The following is a 22,536-nucleotide window of genomic DNA, read 5'->3' as shown; positions in this document are numbered from 1 at the left end:
CCTCCTTTCCAAAAGTGCTTTGGTAGACCTCTAATACATGACTGCATACTCGAATGTGCACAAGTCCCTAATAATCATCCGTCACACAGGAATGTGTGTACGAACAGATGTTTCCTCTTATCCCACGACCAGGCTGGGTGCCGCCTGGGACCATGAGTGTTTGGAATGTCACTGCCCAGAACATGTAATGCTTCCCCAGGGCATATTTAAGCACTGATTTTAGGCTGAGAATATAAAGCCTTTGCTAACTGTTTCATTCTGATCCCTCCAATTAATTAGCCAACATGATCTTATTAAGCACCTCATATTCTGAAATAAAATTCCTATGTACAGGTTGATATACTCAAACTAAAATGTTGAACAATTAGTATGATATTAAATTAAAATGTCTGAAAACTCACTTTAGCACTGACAGTCACTTTTTGTTATTTTTAAAAATAATTTTTAGCAAAGCAGAATCAGATCTCAATACATAAGTGTTCATAAAGTCATTAAAAATAACTAGTCTGGAAATGGCTCATTAGCTCCTTAGCACTGATTATTCTTTGTTTTATTCTTTCTTAAAAAATATTTATTTTTGGGAAAGTGAAAGCAGCGAACGGGCAAAGAGAGGGGGACAGAGGATCCGACGCTGGCTCTGCACTGACAGTCTGACAGCAGTAAACCCGATGTGGGGCTTGATCTCACAAACCACGAGATCATGAACTGAGCCCAAGTTGGATGCTCAACCGACTGAGCCACCCAGGTGCCCCATCCCTAGTTTTATTCTTTGACAAGAGATAAAACACTCTCATTTAAAAAATATTTTATTATTTTTACACTTATTTGTTTCTGAGAGACAGAGAGAGACAGAGCACAAGTGGGGGAGGGGCAGAGAGAGAAGAAGACCCAGAATCCAAAGCAGGCTCCAGGCTCCGAGCTGTCAGTACAGAGCCTGACGCGGGGCTCGAACCCACACACCGTGAGATCATGACCTCAGCCGAAGTTGGACACTCAATCGACTGAGCCACCCAGGCACCCCTAAAAAATTTTTTTTCAACGTTTATTTATTTTTGAGAGAGAGAGACAGAGTGTGAGTGAGGGAGAGGCAGAGAGAGAGGGGGACACAGAATCCGAAGCAGGCTCCAGGCCCTGAGCTGTCAGCACAGAGCCGACACGGGGCTCGAACTCACGAACTGTGAGGATCATGACCCGAGGCAAAGTTGGATGCTTAACCAACTGAGCCACCCAGGCACCTCAAAACACTCATTTTTTAAAAAGGGTTCCTTTTGCCAACACATGAGAACGTATGTTGGCACCAAACTAATTCATTTTTTGCATATCGCATTGGCTATATTTGTGAGGTTACTGGGAACCTTCTGGAGTTCTATACTACTTTATTTTTGGACTATGATTTTGTATACAAGGATGCAGAAATAAGGACTGAAGGGCTTGGCTGCAAAACTATTACCGAGGCTCCAGGTATCTGCCCGCTGTTGGTGTCTACTAGTCCAGTGAGCAAACCGGCCGCCACAGTGAGGTAGGAGGTGTGGGCATCTGGAACACGGCGGACCTACCAACTCTGCATGAGCCTCACTTTAAAAACTTGTGCTTAATATTTCTGGACAAAATTAGATGTGAAAGAAATGACAGTAAAACTACTGAGGTCTGTGTTAAGAAGAATAAGTTAATTCTTTTTTCATAAGTGACTCAATGTGGCTTTTTCATGTTCTTAAATAAGGAGGAGAAAAGGATAATGTAAGTCAAGCAATTGATTAGGGGACTTAGAATTCACACTGATAAATACCTCTATGATACACACAGGATTTTCTTTCCTTTTTTTTTTTTTTTACATGTATTTATTTTTGAGAGACACAGAGAGAGAGAGACAGAGAGACAGAGCGTGAGCAGGGGAGGGGAAGAGAGAGAGGGAGACACAGAATCTGAAGCAGGCTGTAGGCTCCGAGCTGTCAGCACAGAGCCCCACGTGGGGCTCAAACCCACCAACTGGGAGATCCGTGACCAGAGCCGAAGTCGGACACTTAACTGACTGAGCCACGCAGGCACCCCACAGAGAGGATTTTCTATGTTAAACAGTAACCTAATATCTGCAACGCTAATGAATTTATTTATTTTTGTTAATGTTGCCAATATTATTGAGTGTTTGGATCCTTAAACTGCTGGCCAAATACTATCCCAATAGTAACGACAATACTTTTTCAGGTGAAGCCTTGTTTTTCACTTATTTATGGGCCCATTGTTTCCCCCTCCCCCCCCTTTTGTTTTACTGATATTAAAATAAATAGGATTCGTGTGGGCTTCAGGATGGGAGACAAAATTTCATCTCTACAAGTAAATAGCTTTCTCATACAAATTGAAAAACCAAGCCTCAGAGCCCTGGGGTCTTACCATCGCAATAACAGCTGCCCCAGCCCCAGCCAGTGCCACAATGAACAGGTGGAAGGTCATGTTCAGCTGCAAAGGAAACCGCAGAGAATCAAAACACGTGCCAGGATTACAAGCAGAAGAGAGGTCAGGACTGCTGCTGTCTGACGAATAAGAACTTTGCCCATCTTTAACAAGAGTGTACTTAGGATAACTCGCTTACTCAATCCAAAAAACATTATCCCAGTATCTTTTCTCCTGCAAATTATTTAAATCTTGGCAACTGCATCATTTCAATATAATTTTATTACAAAGATGAGGTCCTGATTAATAATGATGGTTTTCCGTGATCTTGTAACAACATAAGGCTACGTTCAATCTTTTTAAATATAACAGCAAAAACGTTGAACTTTCATTAAAATGGTACTTTCTAGAAAAAATATATTTGTTATAATGTGTACTGAAATGGACACAGCACCTCATTCATATTCATTCTGCAGTCCCCCTGCATAGCATCACTGTGAGTAAAATTGCCTCTGAGAGAAAAAGGGGACAATTTGATATAGATTTAATGATATATTTTTCAAATTATATATTTTTCAAAGGAAGGTAAAATTTGGACGATATAACCAGCTTAGAAACATTTACCTCAGTGGATTCGCACATCCTCAGGAAATTCTCAGAGACGGTGCAAATTTTCTTTTCCTCTCCAATTGTTACAATCCCTACAACATGGAGAAAATCATAGCTTAGTTTATAAATGTTTTCAAGAGCCCAGAGAGAGAAAAGGAATCTTATGCTGATAAAATCTAGGCAAGTTCCATTTTGTGCTATAGTATAATGGAAACATTCTTCCTCAGCTTTTATTGCTGGATAATAATTATACACAGAATTATGAATGGAAGATCAAAACTATTTCGCCTGCAAGCGACGTAAAACATTTTCAGTCTGAATTCAATTGGACCTTGCCACCGGATCTACAGATTCAATTGCGGCTAGTTGATTGGTTTGGTCCATTAATGTAATGGTGTAGGCATCACAATTATGTTGATAACTATGTCCCAGACTGTGCTGAAGTCTGGATCTAAATTTATTCTGCTGGTACAATGCTTCTGGCAAGTCTATAAAAGCATATTGCCCAAAGGATTAATTTTTCTCTGCTAATATTGAAAACAGTGCTATTAGGAGGAAAAATAAAAAAAATACTATAATTTCACTCCTATTCACCCTTGCTCCAGTTGGTTTATGGATCCACTGCATGAGAATCACTTGGGAAATTATCAAAAATATGTATTTCTGAATGGCACCACAGGACTGTTTAATCAGAATCTAGGAGTGCTTGCAGGAGTCTTGCATTTTTAGGAAGCACATGGTTGATACAGCGTGACACATTTCATTTTACAGAAGAGAGATCGAGATGATCCTAAAACGGGTCTCTGATTTTGTACTGAGACCTACTGAAGCGTGAAACATATATACATATAAAGGAGAAAAACCCCTCAAGTTCTGAGCAAACTCATACCTAAGTTTTAGCACTGCCTGCTCTTTATTTAATTTAATATGTGTATACATTCACGTATTCTGGCTTTGAGCTAGTCCGTTGAATGCAGTCCATTCTCTGTGACCTTTCCTTTCTGCCCACATGGCACTATAGGGGAGGGGAAGTCAGAACTCCCTAAGACTCATCACCGTTGAGGAAGCGTCCTGGAAGGCGTCCTTCTCTGTGCCGATCTTCCCAGACTTCATCCGGGTGGGATACCTAGGCTGTGCACGCATTTCCTCACCTGGGTCTTGGTCCACCTTTGCAGCAAAACTCCTAGAAAGCACTGACTACGCTCACTGCTCGCAATTCTCTTCTCTTCCTTTCTACTTAAACCCTCTCCTGGCAGATTTTGCCTCAACTCTCAGCAATGACCTACACATAATTAGAACCAAAGATGAATACTCCGTTCTCCTCTTCCTGGCCAGTCAGCAGCACTGGGGGGCAGCTGATGGCTCCCTCTCCTTCAGGCTCGCTTCATTAGGTTCCCCAAACCTACGGACTCCTGCTTCCGTCTTTCCATTCTCACGGGCCCCCTCTCTCTAGGACCTGGTTCCCGGGAGCGCCCAGTGCGCACACCTCGGTCGTCGTTGTCCCATGCTGATCTCACTGAGTGTCAAAGCTTCCTAAGTATTACCAGCAGCTCCTAAATCCAGACAGCCAGCCCCATACCTCTCTCCTGAAGTCAAGCCTCATTTACCAATTTCTTACCTGACAGCTCTATTTAGATTCCTAAGGAGTCTCTAAAAAGCAGCATCCTCGAAAGTGAACTCTGACCTCCCTCGCCTGCCTCACTCCCAGGTGAGCTCTTCTTGTAGGCTTCTGGGCTCATGTGACAGCAAGTCAGTCTTCTTCGGGGTCCCGGCAACAAGTGTGTCCCTCCCTGAAGCCTCTTTTTCTCTCAAACCCACACGCCCACCCATCAGGGCGCTCTGCAGTCCCCGTCTTGAAAAAACAGCCAGGCCCTCAGGGCTCCTGCAAGACTGTCACCTGGCTTCCCTGCTTCCACTCCTGCGACAGTCCGTTCTCCCGACGGTGGCCAAAGCGATGCTTCTACACTGTAAAGGGGGATCTTCTGCCAAAACCCTCCCATATTCACTACTTCCCTCAGAATAAAAGTCTCTAAAACTTGACATCCTGCAATGTGTTCATCGTGGAGTGCCACGACTCCCCCAGACCCATCTCCGTCTGTTCTTCCTGCTTTCTCGTTCTACTTCAGCCACACTGGCCTCTCTGCTGTGTGTTGAAGACACCAGGCATGGCGCCCAGACGTCTTAGTAACTTTGCCTGAATCTTCCCTCCACGAAGAATATTCCCATGACTCTAATATCTTTCCAATAACAGCTATTCAGTGAAGCCTTCCTCCGTCACCTTTAAAATATTATATAACGCAACCCTTCCACTCAGTCTCCAGTACTCCTGACGCTATATATGTTGATATAAAAAACATATAGTCCATAATTTTGTGATGTAACTACCACATATCACAAATATACACATTACAAATTAAGTATAGTTTGCAAATGCACATTGGTGTAATACGAAGCGATGAAAATGAGCAAGTGTATCTGAGATGTGCTGCGGTGCAAATCTGAAAACTTGATTATTTTGATTCACACGGATCTGTCGATGAACGGCCAAATTGGCCTAACCCCCAATTAAGTATATTATTCAGATTTACTAATTTTTCTAAATACTGAATACATTTACACATATTTTATCCACCAGATGCACAAAAGTCCTTAACTAAAGTATGTACACAATGACATTTCCAGTTTCTTACAAACAAGTTAACAAGTTAGGGCTGTACAAGAGAAGCAGCAAGATACACACTGCAAGGAGAGATAACGGTAAGAATTTGAGACGTCAGAGTTGCAGCCCTGAGGTTCTTCTGTTTTTTTTTAAATATTTTTTTAACATTTATTTATTTTTGAGAGAGAGAGGCAGGGGGGAGGGGCAGAGAAAGGGAGACAGAGAATCCCATGCAGGCTCCGTGGCGTGAGTGCAGAGCCCGATGCGGGGCTCGAACTCACAAAATGTGAGATCATGAAGTGAGCTGAAACTGAGTCAGCTACCTAACTGACTGAGCCACCCAGGCGCCCCTATTTTTTTTTTAATGTCTTTAAAGCTGTGTAAATAGAAGCAGTATGCTTCTGGCTTTCTAAGAATTGGTTATGTCTGAAATAGGGAAAACTTTCAGAGAAAATCATGCCTCATGTGTGTGCACAGTTCCTGTTACTTTGATCATTGAAGTAATGAAAGCCTCTTAGAGGTTCCTGGACAGCAGAAGCACCACTTCTCAGGATGTAAATTCTTATGAAGGAAATTGCAAGCTAGAGGTGGAGGGAAGCAGAATGAACAGGTATTAGGATGCTATGAACCCTTAAGGGTGATGGGAAATTAACTCCCTACTGGCAAATATAAATGCTTAATTTTCAAAGAATCTGCCATTTACATTACCAGTTTTAAAGATGATAGAATATCTAAAGTATCATTTTCTTGCTTCTGTAGGCTACCCACATTCCTTGGCTCCTGGCCTCTTTTCTCCACCCTCCTAGTTAGCAAAACTGCATCTCTCTGTGCCTTTCTTCAGAGGTCCATCTCCTTCTGACTTCTTCTCTTCAGCCTCTTCAACTTTTAAGGACTCTTGTGATTACAGGGGCCCATCCAGACCATCCAGGACAATTAGCATGTTTTCGGATTAGTAATCTTCATTCCATTGGTAACCTAATTCCCCTCGACAGGTAGATTTTTACTTTTCGACATGGAGATTTTTGTCTTTCAAAACTGAGCAGTGCTTAAACATAACAGAAGCTCAACAAGTATTTGTCTGGCAGAAGTATGAATAAGCAAGTGAAATGAACTTTTACTGGAAATCAGATCAAAACAAGCTGCTCCTGTTTCAGAGTGTGGATGTGCTAGACGAGAGGGAAAGTTGGTTACAAGGCTAAGAGGAGAGCACCACCTGCTCTGGACCACTCTCTCCCTGTGGTTGGCCCCGAGGGAGTTTCATCAAACAACCAGGGTTTAACAAAGCACAGTTTTAAATTCTGGATCTAGATGATATTATGGGGACCAGTGTTAACAATTTATGAAACAAATTCACTAAACTAAATCCCTAATGCATTCAACATCATTATACTGCTGTACGTATAATTGAAAAGCAACAGAAATAACTATGAAAGCACTAAAAATTAAAATTGCAAGACAAATTATTTCATGACTAATTTTGAAACATGGCCAACCCTGATAGGACTAACCATCTTTAAATTCCACAGGTGTATGAACTGCATAGTGCCCCAGCTTCCCATTCGATCTGCATGCCATATATACATTTGTCTCATGCAGGGGAATGAACGGTGAAATGCAACTAGAAACTAAGCAGGCACAGCAGCCGCTATGTGACGCAGCCCCCACCATGCAGCCCAAAGACCTTGACCCCTAAGAGAGAAGATACCACCTAGATGTAATGAGACAACTTCGCAAAACGAGGGAAATTGATTTATAGCATGTTCTTTTCCACCTGATCACTTTTTTTGAGGACATTAGTACATGTCTGTACTGATCATAATCCAGACCTGGACGAGTGTCCGTTTCTATGCTGATGCCCCTTGATAACTTGACTGCTACATGTACATTCAGGCTTCTTATTAAGGGTGTGTTTTTCCGAAACCAAATAAATGCCATCCAGGCAGTAGATTCTGTATTGAGGGCAAACACAAAGATATAATAGCTGATGCAAACGGTTGCATGGCATCTGAAAAGTGCCTTCTCTTCCACAGCATGGATAAGAGTTAAATTAGAATAAATCTTGATAACTGTGTCGTAAGCAGTGCTAAAGTTCAAAGAGCAGCTTTAACCCTCGTCAGGGTTTACACCTACCAGAAGTGTGGCCCAGACAATATCTGGGACACACTCTACTAAAAAAAATTGCCTGTTTACCCCAAATTGAAACTTCACTAGGTGGCCCGTATTTTAGGTGGCAACCGTGTCTGAGAGACCGGTCACCTCTCTTCCAATTTCCAATTTGCAGATCAGCAGAATAAAAGACATCGAGGGGGAGGGACTGAAAGGAGGGCCATGTTTTCCAAGCAGCTGTTCTGGTGGCCTCCAACCGCTGTTGCCGACGTTCTCTTCCTGTGTTTACGTGGGACATGATTCCAAGATTGAAACCTCTCCAGGAGAAGAGCTGTCCATATTCCCTCTGCTGTCTTCTTGCCAAGAACTTCATCCACCGAGCAGATGCTGCTTTTTATTAGGATCAGGATTCTGGCTTTCAGGATGGCGAGCAGGCCACAGCTTTGGAACATACAGCTGGCTGGGTTGGACAGTGGTGCTGTACCATACAACCTGTCTAGAGCACCCCCAAAGAGCCACAAGGCCTGTGGACAGTACCTAGTGAAATGTTCCCCGCTTTCCCGAAGTATGTGGAGACCTCATTAGAGAAAATCTTAGGGAGCATTCCCAGATGTTCACGGCTTAGATGTTAATAGCCTGTCCCTGGGGAAAAAAAACATGCAAACATGTGGATCTCCAGGTCTTTTGTAAATTTTGTAGCTGCCATGTTTTTTTTATGAACAGGGGACTAGGATTCCAAATAGGTTAGGCGAGACTGGATCCACTTCTCCACATTCGTCTGTCAATAGGACAGGACAGAGTTGTGTGCTGACTTGTAATTACCAGACTCCGAAACCAGACGGCCTGGGTTTGAATCCCAGTGCTGTCAATTACTAGTTGGATAACCTTGGGGAACTCATGTAACCTCTCTGTGCCTCAGTCTTGTCATTTATAAAGAGGATGATGGTAGCGTCCACTATGTAGAATTGTTGTGACAGTTGTTGTTGACAAACAAGTCAACGTGGACAACACAATCAGAATAGGATCCGTGTATCACAAGCTCATCTACACGTATGAAACTCACTTTATCACATGAGGTTTTAGCCCTAAATAAAAATGACCAAAGAGGACTGTTGATTGGCTTAGGATTCTTTGATGTTGTTAATATTAAATGCGAACTTTTTCTGCCTTATTTCAGAAGCAAGTGCAACACGTATTTATTAGATGGTCTTCACTCTAGATTTCACAGATTGTATAGTTTATCATGGGAGAATAAAAGTAGATTCAAGCACTGCGGCGCCTGGGTGGCTCAGTCGGTTGAGCCTCTGACTTCGGCTCAGGTCATGATCTCACGGTTCATGAGTTCGAGCCCTACGTCCGGCTCTGTGCCGACAGCTCAGAGTCCGGAGCCTGCTTCGGATTCTATGTCTCCCTCTCTCTCTGACCCTCCTCCGTTCGTGCTCTGTCTCAAAAATAAATAAACATTAAAAAAAAAATTAAAGAAAAAAGTAGATGCAAGCATCACATCAAGTCTAGAAAAGTACAAAGGAATCAGATTGAGGGCATCACAATTATTTCATGCCAACACCAGGAAACACAACTCGACAGCCCGTTCAAACACACACACTGTATGTTCATGTTACGAGATCAACTTCCAATCTCTCTTAAATTCCTACTTATGTGAATTTAAAAGGAATGTCTTGAAAGTGAATACTGTGACACATTTATCTCTTTGCTAGAAGAAGTAATCATGGCTCCAAAGTGATCTGCAATATTCCAGACACAGTCATTTAGGCTAAGACAGTACGAGGCCTTGTTTTAGTTAGAGATCCACCTACCAAACTGACGAAGGTCCAGGCAGAGGTTCGCTCCCTCCACTAAGGTGGTGTTTCGGCAAATGGTCCACAGGTTGAAGTACATGTAAACTGGCAGGGAGGTGAAGGCCGTGACTCCCAGCCAGGCCAACATGAAAAGGTAGGTCAGCATAATGAACTGCAACAGAGAGAGAGAGTCAAGAGAGAGAATGTGCGAGTTACTGGAAAAGAAGAGCTTTGGGACTAATCTAGAAAACCCAATTCGAAGGGGTAAGTGCCCTCGTGCGCAGATCATTATCACCAACACCTTAGGAAGTGGGCCACGGGAAGATGAGAGAGGAAGTGGGTTCCTGTGAACAACCTGCTGGCAAATCACATCACAGCAGAGGTGAAGAACAAAGGAAGGAAGGAGCCTTCTGCGTCTTTATGTCTGTTTCATTCATGTGTTTGTCTCAAAAATCTCACCTCACATTTTTTAGAAAATATTACCTGGTATATTTAGAGGGAATTCTGCAAAGTTAAAATGTCAATAAATTAAGAAAACATTTTTTACATTTATTTATTTTTGAGAGACTGAGCACTCGTGGAGGAGGGGCAGAGAACGAGGGAGACACAGAATCCGAAGCGGGCTCTGGCCTCCGAGCTGTCAGCGCAGAGCCCGACGTGGGGCTTGAACCCACGAACCATGAGCTCATGACCTGAGCCGAAGTTGGACGCTTGACTGAGCCACCCACGTGCCCCAAAACGTCAATAAATTTATATTACAACTAAATGAGCACCATTCACATAATTACGGAAGCTGCTTCGTCATGTTTACATTTAATATTGTAAATGGGCTAATTCTCAAGTCATTTTAGCATTAATGATATACAAGTGTGTACTTCTTTTCGGGTTTCTGTAAACTTTAAGTCTGTAGTCTTTTTTCGTGAATATTAATTTTACTTTCGCTATAGAAACATACTAAAATGTGATCTTTCAGCTTGAACCTAAAGGGACTTTTTTTGCTTATTTCAGAAACATTTTTAGTATTTATAAAACGCCAGAAGAGGCTGTTCAGATGCCCAGATATAGTTGAACAAGAGACTTCGTTTCAGCATAAGTTAAACGCATTTTGGATTTAAGCACGACTTAGATGCTGGATAAAAAGACAGATGCCTACATTGGTAGATGGATGGAGAGCTGGTAAAAGATAGATGTACGCTTCACATTACTTATCAACTATTTAATCCATATTATCTACATATAAAATTGTCTACATCAATATACACCCTGAATTATCCAAGCTAAGACTTGGATTCAGATATGACTGAAGAACAAGTGTAAATCACAATCCCCTGAGGTTTAAGTGAAGGCTTGAATGTACACATTAATACAAACTGATTATATTTCTCAATGCAAGTGGTGTGCCACTGGACTTATTAGCAGATTTCCCATGATCACAGGGGAAATTCATTACATGAAGTACCCACGTACATAAACACCAACTAGAAACAGAGGATGAAAGCAGATAGGCTCATGGGAGTGGCCACGTTATTGTTATGTGGTGTTAATTCATCATACTCAGATATCAGAGATTAAAATCCATATTATCCCTGAAAAGTAGCCAAAGAAGAAAGTCACTCCTGTAACAAGCGTTCTGCTACAACGTGTGGTTCTTCTCATTTGAATTCTGTGTCACTGAGTAAGACTATAGCCTTCTCTGCCATCACTCATGTCCTGACCTTATGATTACCAAGTCATTGTCCAGCAAGAGAAAACAAGAAGGAAGAAAAAAACCCAGGGAAGAGTTTTTAGACCTACGTTGCTATCCACTTTTCAATGGCTGACTCATACATTTATCCCTTCCTTCCATCCACACACAGTGTCAGCAACCAGCAGCAGCCATCACACTGCTCTGCGCCCTGGGGATGCCCAGCGGGGAACCCAGTTTTCTGACTGCAGGGGACGTGCAGGCTGGTAGACTTCAGACTCATACAGTGTGACACATCCTCGCAGGTAACTCACATAGCAACGTGCTCCCTCAATCTTCAGTTTTGTTTCTTGTGATTGTATTTTGTACATGTCCCCAAAAGGGATATGATTTTACTTCCTCCCCTTCTCTCTCCCAACCCAACCACCCTTAATTATATCTTCCAATCAAAACTGGAGGGTGGAAAGAGATGTGTGTGCGGTTTGCATATGCATTTCCACGTGTTCAAGATGATGATCCAAATTCACATCCTAAGAGCGATCCACTCCAAATTCTATTACCTTCTTATCTGTGTATGTCGTGTATTGTGAGCCTGTGCACCTTACAGTATGAACTGTCTGAAAAGCGGCACCTTCTGAAAAATTTCCTGATGATTGTACTGTATTTATATAATCAGACTCAGAACATGGGATGACCGGCACATGTGAACGTAGGTATAAGGGTGAAATTGTATTTTTAATCCTCTAAATGTAACTCTATTAGCAAATACGGCAATAGAATTCTATTTGAAAGTGTCTGAAATGTGGTCCTTGGACACCAAAAGCTAAGTTTCTATAGATACGTGGTTCCCTTCTGAGTTTCAAAGGCACCTTGTAGAAGACTTTTGAAGAGAAACAGTAGTGTATTCTGGCTTAACTTGAACATGTCAAGTCACATTTTCAAAATGACAATACAGAATAAAATAAATACACTGTACGGAACGAAATCTCTTATTCAACTCTATTAATTCCTTTGGCGATGAGTTATGGAGAGACTTCATGATTTCAGTAAAATCTCAGACAAGTGAAACTCATGTAGTAATTCTCAGAATACATATTAAAGTAACATTTTTGAAAAATGATAAACTTGGTGTCACTGTCATGTTAGAGCTTATGCACCTGTATTAAAGTTGTGTTGTGATTAATATAGAAATTAATGGGATTAAGGATAGTAGGGAATTGATACAACAAATATGAAAAGAGTCAAGATAAAGCCAATGAGACCGGAGATCAAACCTGTCTCCTATAAACTGGCAAATGTCGCAGGATTTCAGAAACCCAGAACGTACTTAAACACGTACTTTCTAATAACACTGCTTGATCTCCATTCAAATCTGACTTCCTGTTAGCCTCTACTCGGCAATACTAATGGTTGGAGAGTTTGAAGAGTCAACATCTAGTTTAGCAATGCCCTTGAACTATGATTTGGCAGACATAATTATACCTTTACATCGAAGATGAAACAAAGCCAGGTCTAAAAATGTTAGAAAATAAAACCTGTTGAATATTAACTTATTTAAATCACTGAAGGAGGGGCGCCTGGGTGATGTAGTTGGATAAGCATCTGACTCTTGGTTTCGGTTCAGGTCATGATCTCGCAGGTCATGAGTTCAAGCCCCACTTTGAGCTCTGTGCGGACAGTGCAGAGCCTGCTTACAATTCTCTGTCTTCCTCTTTCTCAGCCCCCTCCCCGCTTACACTCTCTCTCACTCAAAAATAAATAAATAAACATTAAAAAAATAAATCACTGAAGGAACTGGAGTAAATATCCTTTAACAGCTATTTACTCTTTAATAGAATTATTAAAGTTTATATCACTTTCACAATTATTTCGTCTTGCTCAACAAGTACTTAATGAGGGCCTAATATGTGTAAAAATATATCAGAGGATTTCAGTCACAGAAAGCCATAAACACTTACCCCTTATTTTTCTCACAAGAAAACCAATATTCCTAGATGTGCAAATCTAGATGTGGAAATATCTAGATGTGGAAATCTATACAATATCTGGTCTTAAAACACACTTGATTGTCTACAGTAAACATTGTGTTTGACTCTACAAGAAAGGGAGATATTTCTTGGGTAATCTTTACTTTTTCTCTTTTCTGGAACTGGAATGAAGCAAATAAACAGATGAAGTTCACTGGGCCGTGTGGCTGCTAGCTCCAAATCTGTCAGTTCTCATGGCCTTATGCACCCAGTCTAGGTGACAAAGGTCTGCTGAGCCTCAAAGTATCCATACGTTAAGAATGCTCTGTGTACCGGGGCAGCTGGGTGGCTCAGTCAGTTAAGCGTCTGACTTTGGCTCAGGTCATGATCTCACAGTCCGTCGGTTCGAGCCTCATGTCAGGCTCTATGCTGACAGCTCAGAGCCTGGAACCTGCTTCAAATTCTGTGTCTCCCTCTCTCTCTGCCCCTCCCTGGCCCATGTTCAGTCTTTCTCTCTTAAAAATAAATAAAATAAACATTAAAAAGGAAGAGAAAGAATGTTCTGCGTACCAGCACCCATTCACCTTCAACACCGCTAATCTGTATGATTTGATGCAAGTCATTTTCCCTTCTTTGCCATTTGATTCTATTCTGTAAGAGGGCAGAGGCTGAGGGATTTGTCCAGCACCAATATGCCACTCACCGATGTGTCCCCAACCTAAATGTCACATTTGTTTAGCCATAAAGGGGGATTTATAGCACATTGATTAAAGGCACAGGCTTCTGAGGTGGATGGAGTCTGACTGCTCTTTATGTTGCTGTGTCTGCCTTTGTAAAAGGAGAACACCTGCGAAATTGATCTCACATGATTTAGTGAGGCTGCAAAGAGATAACACATAAAAATCATTTAGCAAAGACTCTGGCTCTTGAGAAGCACATTCAAAACATTAGCTGTCTTCATGCGAGAGCATTATTGTGATTATTGCCACTACTATAAAAATATACATTTTCCTGAATGATAGGACCATACAGAATAAGGGAATTAGACTTCACTTCACGTGTGGAGAAAATAAAAAGGAGGAGAAGTTCTCGAGTCTGGGCAAGTTATTCAAAGTGGGCTCCTACTCGAGGAGAAAGGCTCTAGAAAGCGTGGAAACCACCCGAAAACTGAAGAAATGTTGTTAGTGGAACTCCTTGGGGGAGCAAGAAGCCGTCTTGATTCACATTTTCATGATTTGCCATTGTAGATCTCAAGGCTAATTCATAGCCTCGAGAACGGGGAACATGATACGCGGCTGGAAGCACAGCGCTTCGGCCGCTGCAGGCCACACGGAAGTCCCGGGAGGGTAATGAGCATGCCTTCGCTGCATCCTGTCTATCTCGGTTTCTTTCGGTCCCAGGGGTTTTTTCAAAAGCTTCCTGTGAAGGTGCTGTTCACTGTAGAATGGGACTTACCATTCAACAGGTTTAGATTCCAAGTAGATTGGGACACTTTGAAGCGCGTGGTGGCCGCTACTTTGCGGGCCGATGGATGGCGTGACTTTGGAAACCACCACAAGGACTCACACTTGCTGTCCCCGACAGGCTACAAGGCCAGAACTCTCAGGGCTGACAGAAGATATCTTTGTCGTGAGAAAGTATTTTCACGACGCCCAATTCATACGTGTTGTTCTAAGAAAGGCACAAAAGAACTTTTTTTTTTTTGGAATTTTGAGCGCACACCCGTCATATTTCAGGGCGTAGCAGTTCGGGGTCACAGAAGTACCCAAATTAAACAAGCAAAAAATATAATTCTATCTTCCTATTTAATGTTTGATCTTAGAATCTGATAATTACCCACACTGAAGGATTATTCAAATTGATCAAGTGTAATCCTAGGTTAAAACAAAAAATCTCTGTATGTAATAAAATTCTCATAATTATCATTAGTTTATTTCTAGCTTTCCATTGCTAGCAACATGGCAGATGCTATTCTGTCACCTGAGGATTAAATAAATCAATGAACTACTCTCCTTCTCAACGGAGGAATAACGGACAGACAACATACCAGTATGAGGTGTATGGCATGATGATTTGATATTTACATGCACTGTGAAATAAACGCTCACTATAACCAGTAAGTCCAGTTAACGTCTGCCACCAGGCACGGTCATGTTGTTTTTCCTTATGATGAGAACTTTCATGAGCTACTCCCTGCACAACTTTAAAACGCACAATGTCAGATCATCAACTATAGTCATCGTGCGGGCAGAAATAGCTTGGAGCCCAGATGTACTGTGATGGAGAAGTCTCACTACGTGGACATTAGTGGGGGGAGCTCAGCCTCTCATAGTGGTTTTCGGGCGTGGCCACACAGGGGGACCATCTGGCGACTGTGAGAAAGACATGCCCCAGGCCTTGCCCTCGCAGACTGTATCTATATTTTAAAAAACCTCTGCAGGTGATTCTAACGGACATCCGGTGTGAAGGGCTACTGCTCTATGCAAATCAATGAAGCGCTCATGAGCACATGTGATGCGAAGGCTTCTTTGACACTCATCTTTAGGCTCTTCGGGGCAGTACATCTGAAGTGAAAAAAGGTAAAGTGGGGACGATTTGCCAGAAATTTATGCCAGTGTCAGCCAAATGCATGCATGAATGAGGCACTGGACAGAAACCAAATTTCTAAACCAGGGTTTCTCCACTTCAGCACTATGGAAATTCGGGGCCAGCAAATTCTTTACGGGGGAGTGTCCTGTGCACAGCAGCACAGTTAGCGGCATCCCTGGCCTCAACCCACCAGATGCCAGCTCTGCAGCTGCCCACTACTCAATGTCCCCAGCGGGGAAAAGAGCCCCTGCTTGAGAACCGCAATTCTAACACGAAGAAATGCTAAGTCAAAGAAAAGCAAGCAAATCAATACCGGAATATGCTACCACTACAGATGCAAAATGGAACAGCACTAGCAATACTGAACTCAGAAGTCTCTCGAAAGTATATACCGTGTGAAGTTTACGGCAGAAAAAAAAAATCACGTAACATGATGTAAATTAACTTGAAAAGATGCAATCATCATCATCGCCCCAAACTACCTATGCACAAGTAGTGATCAGAAAATTGTTCTAAAAACTATTTGCTATGTGTATAGCAGCTTTATTCATAATTGCCAGAACCTGGGAGAAATGCAGATGTGCTGGACTCAGTGAATGGATAAATCAGCTGTGGTCCATCCAGACCCTGGAGTATCCCTGAGGACCAAAAAGAACTGAGCTATCAAGTTACGCCAAGACACGGAGGGAAGATTAAAAATGCTTTTTACTAAGTGAAAGAAGCCAAGCTGAAAAGCCTACCTACTGTGTGACATTCTGGAAGAGGTCAATCTATTGAGACAGTAAAAAGATCAGTGGTTGCCAGGGGTTAGAAGAGAGGAGGGGTGAACATGTGGAGCACAGAGGAGTTTTAGGGCAGAGAGACTACTCTGTATGATGCTGTAATAGTGGGTACGTGTCATTATACATTTGTCCAAACCCCTTGAATGTGCACCACGGGTAAAGTAATGTAAACTATGACTTTAGGTTCATTGGCCGTGGCAAAGGTACCAACCACTCTGGTGCAGGATTTTCATAGTGATGGAGGCCAGACATACGTGCGGGCAGGAGGTATACAGGGAATCTCTGTTTCCACTCAATTTTGCTGTGAACCTAAAACTGCTCTAAAAAATAATTTCTCCTTTTTTAAAGCTTTAATTTTTTTTTATTTGTGTGTGTGTGTGTGTGTGTGACAGAGGGAGAGAGAGAGAGAGAGAGAGAGAGAGAGAGAGAGAGAGAGACTGTGAATGGGGGAGGGAGGCAGAGGGACAGGGAGAATCTTAAGCAGGCTTTCCGCCCAGTGTGCATCCCAATGTGGGGCTCAATCTCACGACCGTGAGATCACGATCTCTCTCTCTCTCTTTCTCAAAATAAATAAACATTAAAAAAAGAATTCTATTACTTCAAAACTGCTGGGCTTAAAAATCTTAAGTGTCGGAACAAACACAGACAAATTCCAAGATCCACACTGATGTCACAACAGTAATGGGAAATTTTTAGAAATAAGAAAGCTTAATGATGTCACAGCACATACCCTCAGATTTCAAATGTGAGACACTGAATGCCTCCCCAATTGCAACGGAATAAAGATATTTTTTTGGTTTAATATTTAACGGAGAAGACATTCAAAAAAAGTAAGTATGAGTTCATGTTTAACGTATCGAATAACACCTGTTGACTTGTACTCAACTTGGTGCCATTTAATATTTAATTTATTTATTTTAATTTTTCTTAATGTTTATTTATTTTGAAGGAGAGAGACAGTGTGAGCGGGTAGGGGCAGAGAGAGAGGGAGACACAGAATCTGAAGCAGGCTCCAGGCTCTGAGCTGTCAGCACAGAACCCGACGTGATACTCGAACCCACGAACTGTAAGATCATGACCTGAGCCAAAGTCGGACGCTTAACTGACTGAGCCACCCAGGCGCCCCAATATTTAATTTAAATAAATATTGTTCCTTAAAGTATTTTAATAACTGTTCACCTGATGTCATAATACAAAGGTTAATACTGTGCTTTTACATTTAATGTGCCGCACATTCAGGGTTTTTTTGAATGACAGCACCTAAAATTCTGAAATGGATTTCAACTAGTTTTGATACGCAGGCGAGGAAATTTATAATGCAGATCAACTTCTGCTTTCAAGAGCATCCACTGAGAAAAGAGAGTATTGATCAGCATCCTCTATTCAGTGATATAATGCTGCTTTAAAATTAACTTCATTTGTGGGGCGTCTGGGTAGCTCAGTCGGTTGAGCGTCTGACTTCAGCTCAGGTCATGATCTCGCAGTTTGTGGGTTCGAGCCCTGCATCAGGCTCTGTGCTGATAGCTCAGAGCCTGGAGCCTGCTTCGGATTCTGTGTCTCCCTCTCTCTCTGCCCCTCCCCTGCTCAGGCTCTGTCTCTCTCTCTGTCAAAAATAAATAAACATTAAAAAAAATTAATTTCATTTGTGCTGATGTCAGTTCAGTTTGTAGCCATTTTACTTTCTATACAACCGTCTTCTGGAAGCTTTTCACTTAATATCGTTGCTGCAAAAAAACTATTTCGCCTTTCAGTATTACTCAGTATTTCAAGAAATGCATGGGTGTAGCATCAATAGGACATTTTTAAAGTGAAGGAAGATACCATGGGCTAAGAGGTGAACTCACAGAACACAGAGTGGACTGTAAGGTACCATCTACCTACAAATGGGGGGAAAACAGAGTGGAAATAGGAAACAAAGGAAAAGGGTAGCAGGAGAAGGTGACTGAATCCCCACCCCCATTCACTCTGACCACAAGCCCCGCGGGACCAGCAAGGTGGGTAGAGAGGGTATCAGGTCCTGAGGCACCACAGCCCCCATCTGCTTCCGGGCAGTGTGGCTGTGCCCCTGGGTGTGGGGACAGACCTCTGCAGGTGCACAAGGATACAGCTCCGGCTCTTGCCGAGTTCTGCTCCTTCCCAGGTTGGGGGTGCTCCAGGAGTGGGTGGGGTGTCTTGGGGGCCAACTCCCTCCTGCGTCCCCTCTGGAGGAGCCCACGCAGCATCTGGTCTTTTGGGCGGGACTGATGAACACTATTGTTACTATTATAGAAGAAAAGGTGGCTCGTGTTTTCGCTTTAAAAATTCTCATTTGAAATATCTTTGGGCCGTGTGAAAGGTCAGCAGATCATTATTAACCGTACAGAGATAGCAGTTTTCTTCTGTGATCTTTTACCTCTGCATACGACCCGAGGAAGTGATTTTACAATTCTCAATGAAACAGCATAATCAACTGCACCCTTCCTGGCAAAAGGTTGCTCCCCGATGGTGAAAATGTGCCTAGAGATAACGGTTTTCTCTATTATTTCACTAGTGCTTTAGCATCATGGACTCTCTGGGCTGGAACGAGCAGAAGGGATGATCTACTGTCTTCATTCTGTAACTGAGTCAAGTGTGAGCTCAAGGAGTCATGTGACTCGCTAAGGCCCACAGGTAGTATTGTGATGATTCCCGATGGTAGGAAACAGCCTATCACTAACTGAAATCACTATACTCTATCGGCGGAACATGAATCTCAAATCGCAACTTGCTTTGTTCATAGAGACAGGTATCTTCGCTTAGGGATCACTGACAAGTAGCCCAGAGAATAGTCATATTTTATTTTTGAAATCAACCAAAGACCTTTAACTTAACTACCTCCAGATCTGTAATTTGATATTACTGATCCTAAAAACTTCTTTCAATAAGCGTCATTCCAAAGAAATGAGCCTTACAAGAAATGATTCCAGGGCAAACTACGAACACCCACAACACAGGCAACCTTTCTGCAGATGATTATCACTGCTGACACTGAACAGCATGACAGAACTTGCTACAAGCTGGTAAAACAATAACATAGGTTTGGTGATGAACAGGTATTTTCAAACTTTTCTGTGAGATTGATATAAGTTATATCATTCCTTTTTAGAGACCTCTTATTTAATATGAAACATATGCTGCAATCACACAGATGTTCCTATACGACACCAGAAAAATAAGAAAACCATGTTTCTTATGTCTTTCAGCCAATAATGGAAGTTCCAACATTTCTTTATAGGAAAATTATTCTGCATAAATGCTCAAAAGTACTTGCAACTACATTACTCAATTTTTAAACCACTCTTGTGCTTTAACAGATCTACATGCATTGTTTGCCTTGCTGTAGTTCTAGACTATAAGTTTGATTTACCAGTAAATATCATTATCAGTAAGGATTAAAAATAGTACAATAGTAATAGCACAATTTAAAAAAGTTTTTTTTAATGTTTATTTACTTTTGAGAGACAGAGATACAGAGCATGAGCAGGGGAGGGGCAGAGACAGAGGGAGACAGAATCCAAAGCAGGCTCCAGGCTCTGAGCTGTCAGCACAGAGCCTGACGTGGGGCTCGAACTCACAAACCGTGAGATGTGACCTGAGCCAGTTGGACGCTTGACCAACTGAGCCACCCAGGTGCCCCAGTAATAGTACGATATTTACCTTATGTCATATCAAACAGAAATTACATAATACAGTTCCCCCAAATTTACAGTAAAACAGAGCCATATATTTAAGGAGGAAAGACACACATACTGTCCATAAATGCAGATGGATTTTTTTCTGCTCTTCTAAATATCGTATGGGAATCCCAAAGCCCTTTGGAAAAAAAAAATAATAAATCAACCTACCGTTTTGCTGCCTCTAAAACAAAAACTAGTTGTGTTGCCTATGATTTGAGAATTTGCAGCTGAATTTTCACGTGGAATAATCTTAACTGAGAAAATAATATTTTTAAAATCGTAGATCGCCATCGCAGGGAGGGAACGTGACTGTGTTAAAAAAAATACTTTAATTCTCGGCAGATGAATACAAACACCTGTGTGCTATTGAAAGAAACCCACGTGAACACAGACACACAACGTACCCAGGCGCTCACACATCGGCCGCAAGTGGTGATTTTGAAATCCCCATAGAGGTCTTTGATGGCGCCGGTGGTGAAGAAGCCTTCCACCATGAGCAGGATGCCGTACACAAAGAACGCAGCTGCAATGCCATAGATCACGTACTTGAAGATGTCAATCCTGGGGGAGAAGAGACAAAGGCGTGTATTTCAGCAACTCTTCATGCCTGATTGGTGGCAATTGATTCTCCTATGCTCATGGCTCCCTTGGAATGACAGCGATAGCGTATTTATGCCCATGATGGAGGCTGGATTTAAACACATTTTTGCTTTATATGCCTAATATCTGTATATACGTTTTGTTCTGCCCCTTCTAGTACCTGTTGATAGGGCTCTTCGTCTTTGTTTACCCCTCTTCCCTTCCTGCCTCCCCTTCCTTGGTTCATGCCGAGGTAGTCTTGGAAAAGCAGTGAGTCACGCTGCTAGAGGGATTTGCTGAAATTCATTTGACAAGTAGGATTTTCATCATATAATTTCTCCAATTACGACAAAATGTCAGATATAAAGATTTATATACTACTGAGTTCTGAAAACGTATCAAAAGAGAAAGAAAGCTTCATGGTTAATGACGAATCCATTTTTGATAACATGACCACCTCGTAATTTTTTTTTATGATAGTCAATGGTCACTGTGTTTTATTTCATGCTTAAACAATTACGAGTATTTTCTGCTGATAATAATGTCAATAATGAAAAAATTATGTTTTTATTTTTTTTTATTTTTATTAAAAAAAATTTTTTTTTAACGTTTATTTATTTTTGAGACAGAGAGAGACAGAGCATGAACGGGGAAGGGGCAGAGAGAGAGGGAGACACAGAATCTGAAGCAGGCTCCAGGCTCTGAGCCATCAGCCCAGAGCCTGACTCGGGGCTCAAACTCACGGACCGTGAGATCGTGACCTGAGTTGAAGTCGCTTAACTGACTGAGCCACCCAGGCGCCCCGAAAAAATTATGTTTTTAAAGAAACGTTATAATTTTGAAAAATCAAGCCTTTTTTAGGCAGAATCACTAATGGATTTAGAATTCAGACACAGAACTGAGCCTGAGCTCAGTTATGGCATAAATACCACAGAGAATGGGCAGGTAGTCTTTCCTTTCTCACAGGTCAGTGCCCATGTATTTAAAGGTGGGGAGACACATGTATTGTCTATAAATTGTAAATGGATGTTTCTGTTATTCTAGATATTGTATGGGAACCCCAAAGCCCTTTGGAAAGAAAAACCATAACTTATCTATTTTGCTGCTTCTAGAAACAAAACTACTTGTGTAGCCATGGTATGTGGAGAGGTATACATGTTAGCTAACAATCTGTTTTTTGTAGTCTTGATATCCTTTTGTACGAAAATTGCTCTTTCTTTCATATCATCGTTTGTTTTTTCTCTTTTCTCTTATTATTGGAGTATGAATGGAGTAGACAGGGTGGAGACAAATGATGAGGACTGTTTACAAGAGGACAAATGAGGGATCAGAAGGCTTGATCAGCTGATGGAGATTTAGGAACTCCTGATGCTATGACAATGTTATTTTTAGTTGAATGCATGTAATAGCATTCACTGTACCAGGGCAATTGTTTAATGACTGATCTTCCCCTGTCTGAAAATCTAAACACTGCACAATTTTACTTATTAGGGGCAACGCAGCAGACGATGTGAACTTGTGAGCTCACCAGGCGTGTGAAAGAATCTGAGGATTTCGACTGATAGATCAGACTTTGAAGAGTTTGGTTTCGTGGGCTTCTCCATAAAATTTTCATGTTAAAATGACATACTTTAAAATATATTTAAGTTTTTGTTTAGAAAGGATTTCAAATTTACAAA

At 41.8% G+C, this 22,536-nt stretch overlaps 1 protein-coding gene across 1 annotated transcript in view; it reads right to left on the bottom strand.

Annotated features, from left to right (window-relative positions):
* Nucleotides 1–22,536, bottom strand: part of GPM6A (glycoprotein M6A) — a 48,978-nt gene that overhangs the window by 4,524 nt on the left and 21,918 nt on the right. Inside the window, exons 3-6 of the mRNA XM_049630098.1 lie at nt 20,683–20,839; nt 9,580–9,733; nt 3,013–3,089; nt 2,389–2,454 (exon numbers count right to left, since the gene is read on the bottom strand). Of these exons, the coding sequence (XP_049486055.1) occupies nt 2,389–2,454; nt 3,013–3,089; nt 9,580–9,733; nt 20,683–20,839 (454 nt within the window). The remainder of the gene's footprint in view (nt 1–2,388; nt 2,455–3,012; nt 3,090–9,579; nt 9,734–20,682; nt 20,840–22,536) is intronic.

The sequence above is a fragment of the Panthera uncia genome, chromosome B1 (genome assembly GCF_023721935.1).
Source record: "Panthera uncia isolate 11264 chromosome B1, Puncia_PCG_1.0, whole genome shotgun sequence".
Classification (NCBI taxonomy): domain Eukaryota; kingdom Metazoa; phylum Chordata; class Mammalia; order Carnivora; family Felidae; genus Panthera; species Panthera uncia.
The sequence above is the reverse complement of the archived record's forward strand: the minus strand, read 5'-3'. Positions and strand labels throughout refer to the sequence as shown.